This window comes from Peromyscus californicus, unplaced genomic scaffold (genome assembly GCF_007827085.1).
Source record: "Peromyscus californicus insignis strain IS unplaced genomic scaffold, ASM782708v3 Scaffold_16__1_contigs__length_79575227, whole genome shotgun sequence".
Taxonomy (NCBI): domain Eukaryota; kingdom Metazoa; phylum Chordata; class Mammalia; order Rodentia; family Cricetidae; genus Peromyscus; species Peromyscus californicus.
The window spans coordinates 28,376,516-28,395,479 of record NW_026294458.1 but is presented as its reverse complement, the minus strand read 5'-3'; the positions used below and the strand labels follow the sequence as shown (position 1 = coordinate 28,395,479).

The 18,964-nt window shown below is 40.8% G+C and overlaps 1 protein-coding gene and 1 long non-coding RNA gene across 7 annotated transcripts in view; one reads left to right on the top strand and one right to left on the bottom strand.

Moving 5' to 3' along the window:
- Nucleotides 1-18,964, bottom strand: part of Cfap44 (cilia and flagella associated protein 44) — an 88,211-nt gene that overhangs the window by 42,661 nt on the left and 26,586 nt on the right. For 5 of the 6 annotated variants that reach the window (XR_008218832.1, XM_052740776.1, XM_052740778.1 and 2 more), the window contains 10 exons: nucleotides 18,439-18,648; nucleotides 17,607-17,717; nucleotides 15,541-15,699; nucleotides 14,301-14,543; nucleotides 9,046-9,191; nucleotides 6,869-7,139; nucleotides 5,593-5,648; nucleotides 5,267-5,429; nucleotides 3,665-3,795; nucleotides 1,892-2,088 (listed from right to left, as the gene is read on the bottom strand). Coding sequence is in view for 5 of the 6 variants with exons in the window: in XM_052740776.1 (XP_052596736.1) it covers nucleotides 1,892-2,088; nucleotides 3,665-3,795; nucleotides 5,267-5,429; nucleotides 5,593-5,648; nucleotides 6,869-7,139; nucleotides 9,046-9,191; nucleotides 14,301-14,543; nucleotides 15,541-15,699; nucleotides 17,607-17,717; nucleotides 18,439-18,648 (1,687 nt within the window). In the remaining variant the exon portion in view is untranslated. The remainder of the gene's footprint in view (nucleotides 1-1,891; nucleotides 2,089-3,664; nucleotides 3,796-5,266; nucleotides 5,430-5,592; nucleotides 5,649-6,868; nucleotides 7,140-9,045; nucleotides 9,192-14,300; nucleotides 14,544-15,540; nucleotides 15,700-17,606; nucleotides 17,718-18,438; nucleotides 18,649-18,964) is intronic. The other variant, XM_052740777.1, reaches the window with a different exon arrangement.
- LOC128112060 (uncharacterized) lies at nucleotides 15,578-16,535 on the top strand. Its single transcript, XR_008218833.1, has 2 exons — nucleotides 15,578-15,688; nucleotides 16,154-16,535. It is a non-coding gene; the product is annotated as an uncharacterized LOC128112060 (long non-coding RNA).

The following is an 18,964-nucleotide window of genomic DNA, read 5'->3' as shown; positions in this document are numbered from 1 at the left end:
GTCAGAAGCTCCACCCATAAAGTCTCACCGTCATGACTGCCTAAACAGGGTGAACCAGGACAACAACAGACATACTAAGTGAATGGAGAAAAACCACAGGCCCTCAAGCCTACATAAAGAACTACAGGCAACTAAGGAACACTGAGAGTGGGAGAAATCGTCTTATCCACAGAAGAGCACACCAATTGGTTATCCAATACCAAATAGTCAGCTCCGGAAACATACATACAAGTAACATTATACAGACTGAGAAGGTTAGCTTATGAACATATACACATATGTGTACACACATACATATATGTATGTTACAATTAATGAAAAAAAAAGAGGCCATGAGTTTGAAAGTGAACAAGGAGGGGTATGTGGGAGGGTTTGGCGAGAGGAAAGGAAAGGGAGAAATGATGTAATTATAATCTCAAAAAATAAAAGAAATTTAAAAATACGATTACAACAAAATGTCCTCTGATTCTGATTTTTAAAAAGATTAAATGTCAACTGAGTAAATTTCATAGTTGAATATAAAAAAAAAACTGTCAAAATAAAACCAATATCAACTACTTATAGGATGGTAAAAGTAATGATGGACCACTGGCAGACTGGAAACACTGAGGAGTGGTGTTTGTAATATTGCATTAGGGACAGGGGATTAATTGGCATATAATGTGAGTCTTAATTGGACATATACTGTGAAGCAGTATAACTAAGTGAAATGGTCTATGGCTAATTAAAACAACAAACAAACAAAAGTTCTCTTTTTGAGGGGAGGACATGGCCACTGTAGGATTCTCATGCTCTTGTAGAGAGCCCCACATCCAAATACATATGGGCACCCCTAGACGGACTTAGTAGGTTATTTTTTAAGACATGATTGGGTGAGGGATCATATTTCATTATACTCACATATGAAATTCTCAAGAATAAAGGAAAAAAATTAAAAAACTAGTCAGAAAGCACTTAAAATGACAACTATAACTTTAAAACAATTGGCTTTATCAATGAATGAGTGTCTAATGAAGAATTACTCTCCATGTTCAAAACACATATAGATACACACTTAGATATACATTAAAATAAATAATAATCCAGGTGTGATGGCACACATCTATAATCCCTACACTTGGGAGAGGGAGGCAGAAGGAACAGGTGTCCAAGGCTAGCCTTGGCTACGAGTGAGTTTGAGGCTAGCCCAAGCTACAAAATAGAAATCAAAACAAAAAGTGCTATAAATACACAACTGAATTTTTTTAGCTATAAAGAAGAATGAAATTATGCTGTTTGAAAAAAAAAGATGTAATTATGTAAAGTGAATTAAGTCAGTCTCAGACAGATAAACATCTTCCCTAACACACCCGCTAGCCTTCTGGAGAAAAGACAGTCAAATGGTCAGCCCTGGAAATGGGGGATGAACACATACTATTTTCACACCTGCGTTCTGTTTAAACTATGTTTTTTTGGAAAACAGTTTGAAATGCAGTGTTTTTGCTCTACATTTTTGGGGGTGGGAGCCAGGAATATGGGGAGGGGGGAGGAACAGACTCTGAGGGAAATTCTACTTGGAATTTTGAGGCTACTTGGATATGTGAAGCAAGAAAGCAGTGGCTTCCCACATTCTTAATCTTGGTATGAGGGTGGTTTGCCTTAGCAGCGTACATCCAATAAGAAAACAGGTACTGCGCATGGGTGGAGAGCTCTTGTATCTAGTCTAGCAGTGCCACAGAACCCTGTTTGACTTGCGATATTACCTATGCCAAGGAGGAAGATCAAGAAAGGGTAAAGACAAACGCGACTCCAGTCACTGAAGCAGGGTCAAAGTCCCTTCCTATGAAAAGTCAAGTCTGTTTTGAAATCTTCGCAATATGGATGTAAAGCCTCTTGTCGGCTGGATGCCCACCTGTTTCTTTTATGCTCTCCTTCCTTCCGGGTCCTTCCTTTTCAAACCTCTCCAGTTTGCTCGGTCTCCTCTCCGACTGACTTGGTCGTTTAAATTTGGAATACTTAGAGGGCTTCACCAGTCTGTAGGATGCTATCTGGTGTTCACTCTGGATGGCATAAACCACAACAGTGTCACTTTCCAGTGGATCATGAAATCTGAAAAAATAAATAAAATAAAATGAAACCGGTATTTGCAATAGTTACCATTTTGATCATTTTGCAATGATCACATATTACACCAATATGTTTATGCACTGCTCAAAATTTAGCCATACCTATGCCCTCAGGGTGCTGTGAAAGTTGGGCTAGACTTGATTAAAAATAATAAAAAAATACTTCTAGTGAAAGTACTAAACATTCCATCATTAATACAACATAAAATTTTGCTAATATGTGGTAAATAAAATTTTGTAGGTAGATTCCAGCTTTCTGGAAAGCAGATCATAACAAACTGAATATATGTAATCTACTGCCCTATGCATTCTAGATAACAATGTATATGCACTGTGTAGGAATTAATTGAATAAGAACATATAAATTGTATAAAAATGTAAATATCTGTGTACTAGTAAGGGATTCACTAACATTTATTTACCAAAGATGTGAGAAATTGTTACTTCATTGAGATATTTAAGATACACTTTGTTTTCTTAAATTCTATGGTGTGCGTGCTCACACACACGTGCTAATGAGATTTGTTTGTACATAGTCGCTATGAAGTAGGCAGACTCTGGGGAGCTGAATATAAGGGTAGTTCTCAAATGCTTACCAAAAGAATGGCTGAATTTTGAGGCTGGAAAGATGACTCAGTGTCTAAAAATACTTGCTACCTTTGCAAAGAACTGGAGCTGAGGTGTCAGAACCCACGTTAGGCAGCTCACAAACTCTCATAACTACCAACTGCAGGGGATCCAATAGCCCTCACCTGGTTTCCATGCGCGCGCACATGCACACGCGCACACACACACACACACACACACACACACACACACACTCTTAAAATAAATCTATAAGAAGAAGAAAGACAGCTCGACGAACATTATGGATAATCTTAGACATAATCGAATGAGGGAGGCTAGATGCAAAAAAAAATCAGACTTAGCACTGCATTTATATGAAGTTCACAGATAAAACTGATGTATGGCAATAGAGATTCCTTATCAGAGAAAAGGTATTAGCTGGAAGGAGCCATGAGGGACCTGGAGTGAGATAAATGTTCTCTATCTCATTGGGAATCATAGATATATGTACTAGCGCATGTTAAAGAAAGTATCAGGCTGTTCAATTAAGATGTATGCACTTTGCTGTCTATAAATCAAAACTCAAAAAGGAGCAAAAAAATCTGTTTCTTCTGGGAAGCTGAACTGACCTGAGAAGCATGCTATCTTTCCCTCTGAGACTTCTAATCATGTTTGATTTTTTTTTTATTTAAAAACATGTATGCCTTCATGTTCATCTTTTAATTTGGCATAAAACAAATACTTTGTCAAAATAGAAACTAAATAGTCCTTACATAAATTTTAACAATATAATTGTCACCCAAATCCCCAACATAAACTAGAAGGAGTGAGCAGACAGCACAGGAGGACCCAGCAACCACAGGAGGGCTGCTCGAGGTGTGGACTCGCTCACTGGGTGCTTCTTGAGATGGTTCACCTAGGCTTTGTGCAGGCATCACAACACATGACTCAAAAGTGTGCTTTCAAACATCTTAACTTGAGGAAAGATGTACCTGTTCTGGAGCTTCTTCAGGCCGAGTTCATATTTCTGTTTTTCCCAAGCTAATTCCTTTTCCACTTGCTGAATTTTCAAAATTGTTTTCTTATTGATTTCAGCATGAATTATGGCATCAATATTGAAATCCTGTAGATAAGTTGATTTGTTTATCAAAAGGTTCTTATTTTGTTTTTAAATTACAGTGTGTGTGTGTGTGTGTGTGTGTGTGTGTGTGTGTGTGTGTGTGTGTGTGTGTATACATGCCTATGTGTGCCTGTGGAAGCCAGGTGTCATTCCACAAAAGTCATCCCTTTGTCTCTTGAGACAGTCTCTCACTGGGACCTGGAGCAGCCAGCAAACCTCAAGTATGTCGGTCTCTGTCTACCAAGGGCTGGCATTATAAGCATCCTCCACCACGCCTACTTATGAGAATAGTGGGGAGGGAATTCAAGTTCTCATAGTGACTAATCTATCTCTTTAGCCCCTTGATTAGACTCTTAACTATAACTCTGTTTAGGATATAGTTGAAACTGAAATAAAGATGCTGGAGGGATGGCTCCGGGGGTAAGAGCACTTGCTGCTCTTGCAGAGAACCTGGGTTTGGTTCCCAGCACCCACATCTTGACTCACAACCAGCTGTAACTCCATTTCCAGGGAACTGAAACCCTCTTTTTGCCTTCCATGGACACTAGACATGCACATAAAACTTTTGGAGAATGAAAAAATATACAGCTCAATGATTAACAGGTATATTGAGTTTTACAGTAAAGTCACAAAAAGAAGTAAAGAATATAAAATTGGCTTAAACACTTCTGTGATTGCCCTGCCCTCATAGCTATAGCTATACTGTTGTCTTTCAGAAGCTTTGTGACTCGACCCACAGAGCTAATGACATATTAAAAGTGAAATGACAGAGTCAAACTCTACATGTACCTTCCCAACAGATAAGCTATATCCCGACCTGTGTTTTTATTTTATCGTCTTACTGAATACAGAAAAAGAATGTCATAGAGGTAGCCAAATCCAGCAGTCAACTTCCTGTTGCATAGGTTCGTTGGCTTCCATCCCAACTGTGTCAAATTTTACAGCCCTTGAGGTGGTGCAAATACATTGACTGGCCAGGTAAAAGAAGATTTAATAATCACGTCCTAATTTCTTTTCTGTCTCTTTGAAAAACACCACAACCAAAAGCAACTTGGGGGAGGAACAGGATTATTTGGCTTATACTTCCGGGTCACAGTTCATTAATGGCAGAAGTCAGGGCAGGAACCCAAGCAGGAAGCAAAGCAGGAACCATAGAGGAATGTTGATTACTGCTGGCTCTCTGCCTCACACTCAGCCAGCTTTCTTAGGTATCCTAAGACACCCGCTTAGGGATGGCAGTTCGTGCCCACCATAGGCTGGGTCCTTACACCAATCTACACCACTGGTGTGGCACAGGCCAATCTGATCTGGGAAATCCCTCAGTTGAAACTCCCTCAGATGACTCTAGGCTGTGTTAAGCTGACAACGGGAGCTAACTGGGAAAATGATTTCTCTGCATTCATTGTGGCTGACAAAATAGTAATCCTAATCCAGGATGAACATGTTAAAATAACAGCCAATCACTCAGACTCACTGTCCGTTGAAACTGCATATGAGCCGGTAGTTCTTTATTCATTGCTAACAGTTTCCAAAATTGATTCCTCAGAGCTTTGATATGCTCTCTCTTCCCAGCTTTTATTTCTTCCACTTCCTTCATTAGCTTGTCATATTCCCTTTTCCTCCTGGCATTCTCAATACTGAAAGCAGAAGTATAAAATGATAATCATTTCTCCACAGAAATGGCACAAGAGACAATTTGTATTGGATAACTTGGAAATGCATTTGTCTTGGGCAGCTTCTGCAAAGTGGCAGTTTGGTAAAATCCCAGGCCTGATCAATAGTTATTAAAATGTTTCATACCTGTAGGCTTTGGGATCTTCAATGTCTTCTGGAATGGGCTCTGATTCAATCCCAAACTGTAGGAATAGGAAAAACAGTTTGCAACGTCTATGGTTAGGTCACCTACACAAAACCTGCACAAGGCCAAGCCAGTCAAAATTTCATCATGGATGGAGGAAGGGCCCCCAAGGTCTCATCCTTGGCAGAGGAGCTACTGGAAATGTCTGGCTGCTGACGGAGGGAGACTGACTCCCCTTTGTGGACTTGGTTGGTGGTAGGTTGCCCCTACCCTGGTGGATGATTCCACATCTATGTGACTATCGGAAGCACTAGATGGAATTAGGGGTTTATTAATAACAATTTTTGTTTAAAGAGGACATGACATTGGAAGTGAGGTGGGGTGGAGGACAGTGGAGGAGTTTCAGGGAGGTAGTAGTGAATGGATATGAATAGAATACATTATAGAAGTGCATGAAGATTTCAAAGAGTAACTTAAATTTTTAAAAAAGAAATCCTGAAATGAAATGTTCTAGGCGTGTAAGTAAACTGGAAATAAAATGGCCTTCTCAGAAAGGAGAACCTGATTGCAAATCATACCTCACTCCTGACTGGACTAGAGTGGTGTAGGCTTGCTATCTGCTTTCTAGAAGCAAAGCTAAATCTTTAGGAGGTAATAGCAACATGCCAAAAATCAAGGTAACTCCTGAGTTTTTCACATAAAATGTCTAGGGCTCAATAAAAAAATTTAAAAAAACTAGGTGTGCCAGAAGAATAAGATTTAATTGAAAAAAAAATCTGAAGACAGACCAATAAAACAGAATGACAAGAGATATCAATAGGACAGTTTTCAAAATATACTTCAGAACAACTCTGATTAATATGTTAAAGAAAGTTGAAGGCACTATTAAAATTTTTAGAAGTCTATCAGAGTATATTAAGAAGTAAATAACAGAAAAAGAAAATACAGACCTGAAAAATATTGCCCATTTTGAAGAGAGAAAAAAGAAAAGAAAGAAATGTTGGCTAAGACAGTGATTGATAAAGAAAATCTGGTGCAGTGGGGAGCTGTGTAACTTTAATAATAGTAAGAATTCAGTGCCACTAATATTTGATACAGAAGCAACAGAAAGTCAGAATTATAACACTACAGTAATACTAGGTTATAAGGTATAGGTTACAGATACTATGGATTATATTATAAGGTTAACATGTCTAAATTACTCTCAATACTTAAGACTTTATTTTAAAGTCAGCTATCATTATTAGTTAATTAATTAACTGGCTAATTGTTACACACCCTGGGAGATGGCACTTTGGCTTTGGCTTCTTTCTCGGCCACAACTTGAGAAATCACACTGAAGACAAAGATATTGCCATCTGCCCCAGCAGTCACCAAGTACTGGTCATCAAAACTAGCAGAGATGCCTTTTACACATCCGTAATTATTGTCATGCACATTGAAATGCCAGTAGTCCTTCAGACTAGTCAGTGAGGGGTCACTCTCACTTAGGATATACACTCGAATTCCTCCATTTCTCATTCCACAGAACATCATAGTCTGGTTAGAACTACGAGACAAAAAGAGTCAAGCATTATTCTCAGAAGCTGGAATATAACCTTTCTTTTTTTTCCCCCTGTTCATGTAAGGAGCTGAGGAAACCCTGAATGAGCATTCTGAGAGGATTAGTATCGTGACATGGCCACGGCCTGGTGAGGACTGCAAGGCCAACTGACCCATGCGAAAGTGGCAAAGCCCTTATCCACACCGGCCAGGCTCAAGGTAAATGGCCAAGCTTTCCTTCGGGATTGAGGAGGACTATATATGAAAGGCTGACCAGTGTGTACAAAAGCTAGTACTGTGGCTTCCTCCCCCAGGTGTTTACAGCTGGAGACTGCTGGCCAATAGAGACCTCCTACCAAGGTGAGCTGAGCCCTCTTTCTGTGTTATACCTAGCAAACATGCTGACATCCCAAGCTGGCTGGGTAGTGGTAGCATTAGAGAACCCCACCAACCCCGTCCTCACTGTATGTGTATCTATGCGTCTGTCCTTTCTTCATTCCCTCATCCTCCCCTGTTGGGGTTCTAAGACCCAAGCCAGGCAGGACACGGCATATTTAGTGAGTTGGTTTGGGAAGGTCATAGGTCAACTAGTGGGAGTTGGTTTTCTCTTTACAAAGGTGGGTCCTGGGGATTGAACTCGGGTCATCAAGCTTGGCCGCTGGTACCTTTACCCACTGAGCCATACCACCAGTGACATAATGTTTAAGTTCAAATAGCAAATGATGTTAAGAACTAAGTTGTGCACCACCAAAATGCACACACTCAAGTCTTAGATCCAATGCTCCAAAGTGTAACTATATTGCAAGTTAAGGACTTCTAAAGAGGTAATTAAGCTAAAATGAGAGCATAAGGATAAATCCTAATCCAGTCTGGCTGGTGTCCTTGGAAACGATGTCACAGAGTGACACTAGAGATGCCTTGCACACGGGAAAGGCCGAGTGAAAAGCACATCAACAAGGCAGAGATGAGAAAGCCACAGGCCGACTTCTTGAGAATCCGCATTTGTCGACACCTTCGACTTGGAACTGTAGTCTCCAGACTGTGAGAATCTCAGTTTCTGCTGTCTAAGTCACACATTACAGGGTGTTTTTGTCACAGCAGCTGTAGTGAACTAACACAAAAAGTTAGGGAGGGAGAGCTGCTTTAAAATTGGAGCTAGTCCCCAGGCCTCAGAACAACGGCTGGCATTTGTGTTCAGTTCTCAGTTATTAAATGGAGAGCAGTTCAATTTACCGTTGCTTCAGAATCACTGGGAGCCTGGCCCTTTGTTAGTTTACCATGTAATCACGTCTTTCTACGTAAATGAAGAGAGATCAGTGTGATAAACAGAAACTGGGATACAACACCCGACACAAAACCCACAGGGTTTAAAAACAATTTCAAGCCTAGGCCTAGCTTTAATTCTGTTTGCCCACTTGATTAATTTAACCAGGTACCATGTGTGTTTCCCTTCACGTAAATAGATCTTTAAAAAGTGACAATTCTGTTTACAATGGTTACTGTTGTCCACTGAAAGGATCTAATATCTCCAGGAAGATGGCCTTCAGGGAACGCCTGTAAGGGATTATCTCAATTATTTTCATGGATAAGGGGAAAACTCAGCTTAATTGTGGGTGGGACCATTCCTAGAGCAGGGATTTCTGGAGTGTATAAAATGAAGAAAGTAGGCTGAACAGTTGTTTGTACACATGGCTCTCTCCTTCTGACTTCAGACATAATGTGATCCTGCTCCCTTGCCGCCCCGACCATGATGGACTGGACCCGGGATATGAGCTCCAATAAACCCTTTCTCTCTTGAGGTGTTTTTGTCTGGGTGTTCTACTCCAGCAGCAGGAAAAGAAACCAAGGCATCCAGAATACACAAAGACACAGACACTAAAATCCTTTTTTTTTTTTTTTTAAGTTCTCTTCACCTGAAAGCGAATGTTTGGATGGGGTTGTCCTCTGTATCCTCAAGAAAGCGGAAATCGAATGGTTCATCTGCCTGGTTTTGGAAATCACTGTCACTGAAAAAGGGGGGGAACTGACAGTGATATAGAAAACCAGAATCATAGTTGCCCTGGAAGAGAGAAAGTGCAGCAGCTGGTTTGTGAACATAATACACACCTGATTCTCTGAGGGGTTTTAGGTCACTTCCAATTTAAAACGCAAAACAATGCTTTAAAACATCCTCTGCTGCATGATTTCGATAGTTAAAGGTAGATATTATTTCTGTGTCTCCATTGCCCATTAATATACAATTAAGTAATTATGATGATGATGAGTTTCTACTCAGAAGTCAGTTCAAGAGAGACTTCACCTCTGAGTATCAAATGAACTGTATTCTATGACTTGAAGTGGTATTCTGCATACACAAGTACTTAACAACAATAGGCTTTGTACATCATCGTTTTCACAATTACTTTTCAGTTTGGGGGTAACTTTAAATACTATTAGTTTTCCAGGAAAGGCAAGTTAGGGGAAAAATACATCTCACTACACAAAGGGAAGACTAGTAAGAATTTGTAGCAATCACATAGTTCTAAGTTGCTTTCTTTCTCTATATGGATGGGTTAAGAAAAATATCCTAGTATTATTTCTATTCACCAAACTTATACAGCTTAAGTAGAAATTGCCCTGGACATCTATGTACAAAATAAATGAGTAAATAACAACAAGAAAAAAACCATAACAAAATTATCCACCTGAAAAATCAGGAAACTAAGTTTTCACTCTGGCCAGTGGCAGACTGGATTGTTTCAGCTAACCTTACACACTGGGGATAACCAGAAAAAAGTAACACAACCTGTGTTTGAAAGCATTTGGGAGCCACCCAAGTTGCAAGGCCAAAAACAGGGAGAATCAGGAGTAAGTCGGGCATGCAGTACTGTTTTTCTGCCTGAAGCAGGTCAAGTGGGAGATCAGAGGCAAAGAACCTGAACAGATCTACCCACAGTTTCTTGGGCATATTCCAAAGAAAAGGGGACATTATAACTATACTTTCCACTGGACTCTGTTGAAATCCTAGAGTGCCATTGCTAGGGAGATGATAGGGATGGGGTGTGGCAGGGGGGAGGGGGGAGAGGGAGGTTTCAGTTAATTTGCTACATGGCCAAGTTGTCAAACTGTTTTGTGGATATTTGTTTATACCCAGAGACTTGAACTCCCTTCTACTTTGCTCAGAGAAGCCTGTTTTTGCAATGGGTAGTGGGTAGTCAATGTGCTCAAGTAATTAAGTGTGTTGAGCTATAGACAACTCAACTATATCAGCCTCCTCTCCACCCAGGGCTCAGAGAACATTGAGGAGGAGGAGACAGAGAGTTGGCAGATAGGAAGGAGAGCTGTGAAATGCTGACTTCTGGACATGACATCAGTTCATAGCAGCTGTGGTTAGGCTATCTACATAAAACCTGCATGAAACCAAGCCAGTCAAAATTCCAACATGGATAGAGGGTGAGTGCCCAAGGCCTCACCTTTGGCAGAGGAGATACTGGGAATTTCTGGCTGCTAAGGGAAGGAGACTGACTCTCCTTTGTGGACTTGGTTGGTGGTAGGTTGCCCATACCTGCCAGTGGCCATTAAGAATATACAACAGATGGCAATTAACAATTCAGGTGTCAACCTAGCAGATGAATAACTCTCTGATGGAGGAATCTTGTTAAGCAAGGCTTGCAGGACCGTAGACTCTGAAAACTGGTTGCTTCTGCCTGTAATTTTCTCATACGCCACTATATTTCTTCCCTAAAAACAGCTATGGGTATTTTCCCCCACTGTTTGTGTGTTTATCTCATGGATATATTCCACTTACTGGGCACACATATAGCTGTGGATGGTCAGGAAGATGATTTCTACTTAAGCTGTATAAGTTTGGTGAATAGAAATAATACTAGGATATTTTTCTTAACTCAGACTGACATAGGAAAATAACAGTATTCTTAGCTACAAAGACAGTTTTTTACACATTTAGCTGATTTTAGACTTCAGAGAAAATCCAAAATACACTAGTTGCCCCTGGAGACAAATTGTACAAGGACAAATTCCCAAGTGTCTGTTTGTTGAACCAAAGTCAGGCACAAAGCAACTACAGTAGACATAATTCTCTCAGCAATTGACTTTCTGTTCATAATCCCAACCTCAGTTTATGTTACAAGACTCAAGGTTCAGCCAACTAACTGTTTATTGCTTAAGTCCTGAATTTCAATGTCCCTCACTGTCTGGGAACCCTGACCACTTAGAGCTACCTGCTTACTTCACTCACCATGCCCAGTCAGCTGAACCTCCCTAGCCTGAGAGAAACTGTGTGACTTATCGTGTATTATTAGAGTGGGTTGGATCCTGAAAATGTAACTCATAATTGTCCACAGTTTGGCTGTTGAAGGAGGTACGTGTAGAAAAAGCTATGTAGAGAGAGCTGTGTAAAGAGCAGTGCAGAGCTATGTAGAGAGAGCTGTGTAGAGCTGTGTGTAGAAGGTGGTGCATGCAGAGAGAGCTGTGTAGAAGATGAGTAGCTATATAGGAGAGAGAGCTGAGTAGAGAGATGGAGCAGTAGCTGTGTGAAGATGTGTGTAGGAAGAGATATGTAGAAGAGAGATGTATGTAGAAAAGAGATATGGAGCTATGTAGAAAAGAGATATAACTGTATGTAGAGACATGTGTCTGTATAGATGACAGATGTAACAGTGTGGAGAGATATGCAACTGTGTGGAGATAGAGAGATTTTTTTCAAGACGTAGTAATAAAGAAAGTTACCATCAGAACACATGAGTGCTTTTCCTAATACCCTTCAGATAGAGAAAGTCTAGCCCTCACCACACTCATGGATTTTTTGCATACCCTGGGTGTGGTCTTGGAGCAGACTCTCCCAAAGGCTGCTGATACATATCCATGTGGATATAGGCAGCCCTAGATGGACTTAGGGGTTTATTAATAACAATATTTGTTTAAAAAGGACATGGCATTGGAAGGGAAATGGGGTGGGAGGCAACCCATTATGGCCTTTGACTGGTGGTGTGGAATGCCTTTTCATGTGGTCCTTGGACATTTGTATTTTTTTCTTTGGAGAATAATCTATTAAGTCTTTCCCCTCTGTTTGAAATGGTTTTAGAAGGAGCTGCTACTAGCTTTTAATTCTCATTGTGTTTAGTTTCTGATAATTTATTCTATTAAATTTTTGATTCATTTTATTTTCTGAAGTTTTTAATGTGATTTATATCATTTAGATGTATATGTGTGGGTGTCTACAAGAATGCATGCCCCATGTGTGCAGGTACACGGGGAGACCAGTTTGCTTACACACCGAGAACCTAACATTCCAGGATTTCTTTAAGTTTATTTTAAGTTTATTCTTTGAAAACTTCATGCACTTCTATAACACACTCTGTTCATATCCATTCACCACTACCTCCCTGACACTCCTCCACTGTGTGTGTGTGACATCCTGGAAGCCAAGAAGAGGTGGCAACACAGCTTAGTGGTAGAGTGTATGCTTAGCATGTGTGAGGCCCTGGGTTCAACACCCGGCACCACAAAATAACAGTGATGGCTATGATCTTGTGTTGGAAGCCAAGAAAAGAAAGCGAAGCATTTTAAGGAGGAGGAAGAGTCAATGGGTGAACAGGTCAAACACACAGAGAAGTCACCGCTAAGCCTGGTAATGTAGAAATTGTTGGAGAAACGAGGAGATGGAGATAAAACCCCAAGGAATTGGTTGAAGATCAGCTAAGAGGTGAAGAGGAGTTGATGGCTCCAGACAATGTTTTCGGGTTTCCTCTAAAGGAGCAATGGGGTCAGAAATTACAGGAACTTCGTGTGCTGGTGGTAAGGATTGAAATTGAAAGGACAGGAGCTGATGATACACGGTAAGTAGTTTGTTTCCGAAGCTAAATCATGTGGAGTATGAGGGGAAAAGCAAAAGACCCAAGAGGCCTTCTGGAACACTGCCCTGGGCAAGTTGCTAAGCAACACCCACCAATTGTAACAGGCAAAGCAGAGCACAGAGAGATCTCTGCAGGGTGCTAGAGATGGAAAAAATCAGGAGATTCCATCTGACTTCCTTTATTTTCTCTATGAATTATGAGTGTCTGGAGAGACAGGCAAGTTACAAAATGTTTGTGGGGAGAAGAAATTGAAATAATAATTTGTAAAGTAAACATGACTGGGCAATAGAACTGACCAGCAGTGTGAGTCCTGATTCAAGGACTGGAGTCATGACTTCAAAATGAAGCCAGATTTTCTATGGCATCTGCTTGGCTACAGGGAGAGTAAGTATGTGACTGGATCAAGCAAGGTGAGCGCTACCTCTGTGATCTGTGCTTTACCTCATGATGGAGCTTAATGCCTAAGATCATGGACTATAAACCCCGATTGTCAGAGATCCTAGTTCCGCTTTGTATTGCTTAACTGACTTTGGCTGTGTCTGTAAGGGTTCCGTGCCTTGGTTTCAAAAGACTAGGTCCAAGTATGAATTAGTAATAATGTTCCCACATAATTATAAACCAGTTACATTGTGGGGGGGAGGCATGAGTGTGTGTGTGTGTGTGTGTACACTCAGAAGTGAAAACTGTAAGATCTATAATGAAGAAAATCTTTTTTTGCAACATATTGAGAAAATGTTTCATGATAAAAACAAGTGGTCTATAAATGGAGGACATAAAACCTTCCACATACAAAGTGTGACACTTTCGTGTATCAGTCTTTGTAATGTCCATTATTCTTCCTTATTTTGACTGGAGTGGAATGTGGCACTTGAAAACACACAGACTCCTAGTCTCTCGTAGGTCACACAGCACAGACGGTAGCAGACTGACACTCTACAGCCCTGCCACAAGAGCTGGTGTTTTCAAACTGGAGCTCAAAACCAAACCAAACAACAACAGCAGTAAAATGGATTCAGATGGAGGACCGACCGCTTTGCTCTTTGACCAGCTACTCTTGAATTTTCCCAACTTTGGTATTCCTGAACATGTGAGTTTGGAATGAAGTGTCAGCAGATACAAAAGGTAGACATATTTAAAATAGATGTCAAGATGATACATAAAAAAAACAACCCTGTAATTGATATTAGAACTCACAGCTACATCAACAGTTAAAAATTAAATTCTCAGCACACACGAGAACGAATGTGGTGAAAAACAGTGACCATCAGCTGGACTGGCCAAGGGCTGAAGGAAGTCTTGGAATTTTTACTTACTAACGACACCCAGAACTTCCCGGGCTCTGAGTAAAAGCCACAGAGGATGGGAGAGGGGATTGGTGGGATGAAGATGGGAGGCAGCGGCTCCTCTTCCTCCTCTTCCTCCTCATCACTCTCCTCCTCCAACAATTCCTCTTCTCCAAATGCTTCTCTTAGTTCCGCTAGCTTCCTCCTCTTGGCTTCCCTTTCCTTCTCCTTCAACTCCTTTATTTTTTCTCTCCTTTCAATTTCCTTTAATCTCTTTATAAAAAGATAATAGGCATTTAAAAAACATGTTATTCTTTGGCTGAGTGTGACAAAAAGTTGTAGAAGGAAGATGGGTTCTAGAAACTCCCAGAACTTGGATATAACAACACCATTTACACATTACTACCCTCTGGGGATATACTTTTATCATTAAGATTCCAATCTTCGTGATAAACATCATTTCTGCTTAATCTCCCTGATACCCATTTTACTGAAATCATTTTGTCATTCTTCCTATAAGAGAAAGAACGTGCTGGCTTTTTTTCCTCAAAGCCTGTTACCGTAAACCCAAGAACCATGTGCACTAAAATAAGCAGTGAGGAGACTTGTTCCCAGCTCCTGTAACCCTGTGATGTAGGCATTCAATATCACCAGCTGTCCAATGTAGAGTCCCCCAAAGCTGGTAGCCCCATCTCCTATTTACCCCTGCGAACTAGCTTCCTAATTTGTATGATTTCTTCCCACCAATCCTCTTTTCCCAAGGCCTCACAGTGCCTCAAACTGGTGTGGCTTGGTTGGCATCACAAGGGACCTTTCCTCGGATCCTGTTCCATCTGCCATTTCAACAGCCATTCCCCACCTCCTGAAAATGCTGCAAACTCCAAATGGCAGGCTCTCTAGGGTTCTCCCAGTGTTATTACCTCTCTCTTCCTCTCATTCTCTCAAATGTCTTCCCATCCTCTGAGTGTTCATTGTTGCTTCCAGGTAGGCATTTGTTAACGCCCAATCCATCCATCAGCCACATCACTCCTGCGCACTCTCAAGTTCCTTTCCTTGTACTTGGATTTTAGTTATCTATCTACTACTGCCTTCTCCTGCAGTTAGCTGCCTCCTACCACAGTCAGCCACCTTCCTACCAGTGTGTAGACTCCTTCAGGCCAGGATCTGTCTTACTTTATTTTATTCCTATTCTCCCAGAATCTCTTACAGGGTACTGCATATTCAAATAAAAGAAAAAGAAGGGAGGTGATGTTTCATGACTATCTCATACCAGAATCTTAGATTTGACGCTTGAGAAATGGAAACATCTGAGAACGATGTCTTGGATTTCATAGGAGACGACATCATGATCATCTACATCCTTAATGGCTGGAGTCAGGGATTCAAGAATATAGCCATTCTCACAGAGAGTCATCAAGGTGCTTTCAGGCTAAAAAAGAAACATGCATATCATTTACACGTAGGCAAATTTCTACAAGTTCAAAAAGATAACAAGGCAGGGGAAAATATAGTAATCATTTTAAAAGATAATATACCACTGCAGTTATTAGTAACAATCCTAGTTACTAATGATTATTAGTGTTCGTTATTAACATTAATATTAGTTATTATCATTGAACTACTAACCCCTAACCTTTTTACTAAAGTTAGATTTATATTTGTTTCCTTTAAAGATGCCATAACTTATTTCCTTAGCCAAATATACGGTTGTGAAACCTGTTAGCCTAAAGGGCAGAATGTTCTAATTAGAAATGCTGAGGAATTGTGGGTAACTTCTCAGCTCTGTCACCCTTGACAACCCATCCTCTGTCTTCCTAAGTTAATTTAAACGTTGATGCTCTCAAGGTCTTTGTCTTCTTTCCAATTCTCTTCTCTCTCCATAGGTGGTGTGCTTCAAGAAGGCTTCAGCCTTGACTTCCACTCACATAAAACAGATCCCAGATGGATTGGTCCAGCACAGAAGTTTTTTCTGCCCAAAACCACATCTGGGAAATCCCCATCTTGGTACAATTTGTTATTTATCTACCACATACTCTGCATTTTGTTACATGCTAGAGACAGAATTGTAAGAAAGGCTGCTGTCCTCACTCCCATTATGGAATTTGACTCCAAAGGGAGAGCCTTCCATTTCACACAGATTAATATAAATTTTAATTGCAAAAGTCCTTCCAAGAGACCACAAGAACTTCCAGATTGTGCATGATTTCCTGAGAAAGTGGCATCTAGCTTGAAGGCACAGATGAATAAAACATACTTACAAAATGAGTTGAGGTGTGAGCACTGTTCTGTAAAGAGGAGACATTACAGCAAGTGTCCTGGGGGCACATTTGAGCTTTAGGAGAATGGTGGGCTCAGAAGGCATCACCCAGAGCAAAATCACAGGAGGAAAGAGAGCCAGGGCAAGGCATGAAGGGATTTAACACTGGCTGACTGGCTGAAAGGCCTGGCCAGATGCAAGAGCTGGGAGCAGAAAAGCACTAACATTAGAGGAAGAAGATATTTCAAAAGGGAAGGAAAGGTCAACGGGATCGAGCGATGCTACCATATCAAGTAAGATAAGAATCAAACACCAGGTGGGTATTAGTGGTGCCTTCAGAAGAGCTGCCTGGTACGGAATCGGGGAACTAGAAGGCAGGCAGGAGCAGAGGGAGGATGGAGTGGTCCTCCGGAGAGCTGCCGAGATATGAGATGGGTGGTGGGGGAGGGGAGGAGAAAGGGGGGGGGGGGCAACAGCTGCAGAACACAGGATCAGCGAATTTATTTTCCGTAAGTGGTAAAGATCACCGTTGAAAATTACCCAGTGAGCAGCAGGGAAGGCTAAATGCATATGTCAGAAAAGTGAGAGAGATAATGTCAAATAGTGAAGAAAAGCATGAGGCCGTCCATGGACAGGGGGCAGAATGAACGGCTACTAAGCAGGAAGCGGGGCAGCTCCTCTATGGTAGAAGAAGAGCAGGGAGATGGAAGGCAGAGAGACTGTGGGGAATTGCGGAGGCCCCCGGCTCTCTGGGAAGTGATGCTGAGAGAAAGAGAGGAGGAGTGAAGCGTTGAGGGTTCGAGGTGGCTGAGGCTTTGATAGAAGAGCCATCTCCAGGGCTGTGGAGAACTCATTTAAATCCCTGTATTCTGCAGGAGCTAAGAATCCTCCTTGACATAGGATTATCTCCTGCAGTCTCTGGCTGGCATTGGTAGCAAATTAGGCAAATTAGTTGGGGTAACTCGGGGATGGATTTTTGCCAAATAGGAATAAAGGAAATGCAGCCCCAAGTGGGTTGGGGGGCACCTCTCGCTACAGACACTGAGATTTACTCTTGAGGACAAAAACTCATGACTTACATGACTGGCCGGGGACCACATCAACTGGCAAACGGGCCCAGGAGTGTTAAAATAACCGATTGGCTTGTAATCTTTTTCCACTTCAAATAAGAAGACAGTATTATCTTTACTCTAGAAAATTAAAAAAAGAGACATGTACACTCAATATATATTACTGTGACATCAAGCCCATAGAGCACAAAGATTTAGTATCACATAGTCTATTCAATTTACACTTATAGACACAATAGTCATGTATTCCAGATTAATATTATATATATATATGATTTCAAATGTTTTGATTCATTTTCCCAAGTGTTTCAGTACATAGCTCTAGAAATGTGATTACCATATATATATATATACACATACACACACATATATAAAATATAAATAGAATATAAAATAATTCTACAGTGCATCTGCTGACTACTTCCTGTAGATTATAGAGTTGTTTCCTATATCTGAGGCAGGCTTTTGTTGTGGTTTGCATTTAGGGGATATGAAGGATCAAAGGAGAGCCCTCTACATTCTAGGAAAGAGCTCTCTCGATGAACTTTATAAGCCTCACCTAAGGCGGCCCTCCTTAAGAACACACCTATGTTATAAACTAGTGATTATAGGTAATTCATCCAACATGATTCCAATTGAAATTTTCTACTCATTTAAAATAAGCATTAAAACTTAACTTTCAAGACTATTCTCACATATTATATACAGACTACACTGAAAAAAAATAAGGAAGCAGAAATGTGAATTAATTTTGGTATATAAGGCACAATGAAATAGGTGGACTTAAAAGGGAAGCTAGGCATGGATTCCAATAGGAAATGAGAGCGAATCTCACACTTACCCCGGTGGCTAGAATCTCCCCATCACGTTCATAAGCTAAAGCCGTGACTTCAGCAGTATGGGGTTTGAAGACATATTTCATATGTAACTCAGCGTCTAAGGCTTTCTTCCGTCCTGCAAAAAGTGTAATTCCTTTTGGATCATAAAGTTCAAGAATCCGCACAACACCATCTTGGAATCCTATGACAATCTGTGCACCAGCGTAGCTTACCTTGGAAACAATGAAACGCAGGGGATCGGGATTTAGTTAAGAAATTCTCGGTACACACACAAAAATTTGGATAACTTAGCACTGGCTTCCCTGTTCAAGTCTTGGTTCCATGTTATGGCAACCCCCATCAATTCCAGGGTATTTATCTATTTTGACCACAAGCAGGGTCATCTAAGGCAATTTAAGCTTCCAGTGAGCAATACTAACAGCATGCCTGCCTCCTGTGTAAGAGGCACCTGTCACCAGCAGTTCGGGGTGAACACAAATGGACTGAATGTCCCCCATTAACATGTAAATGAGTATAAAATATGAGCTA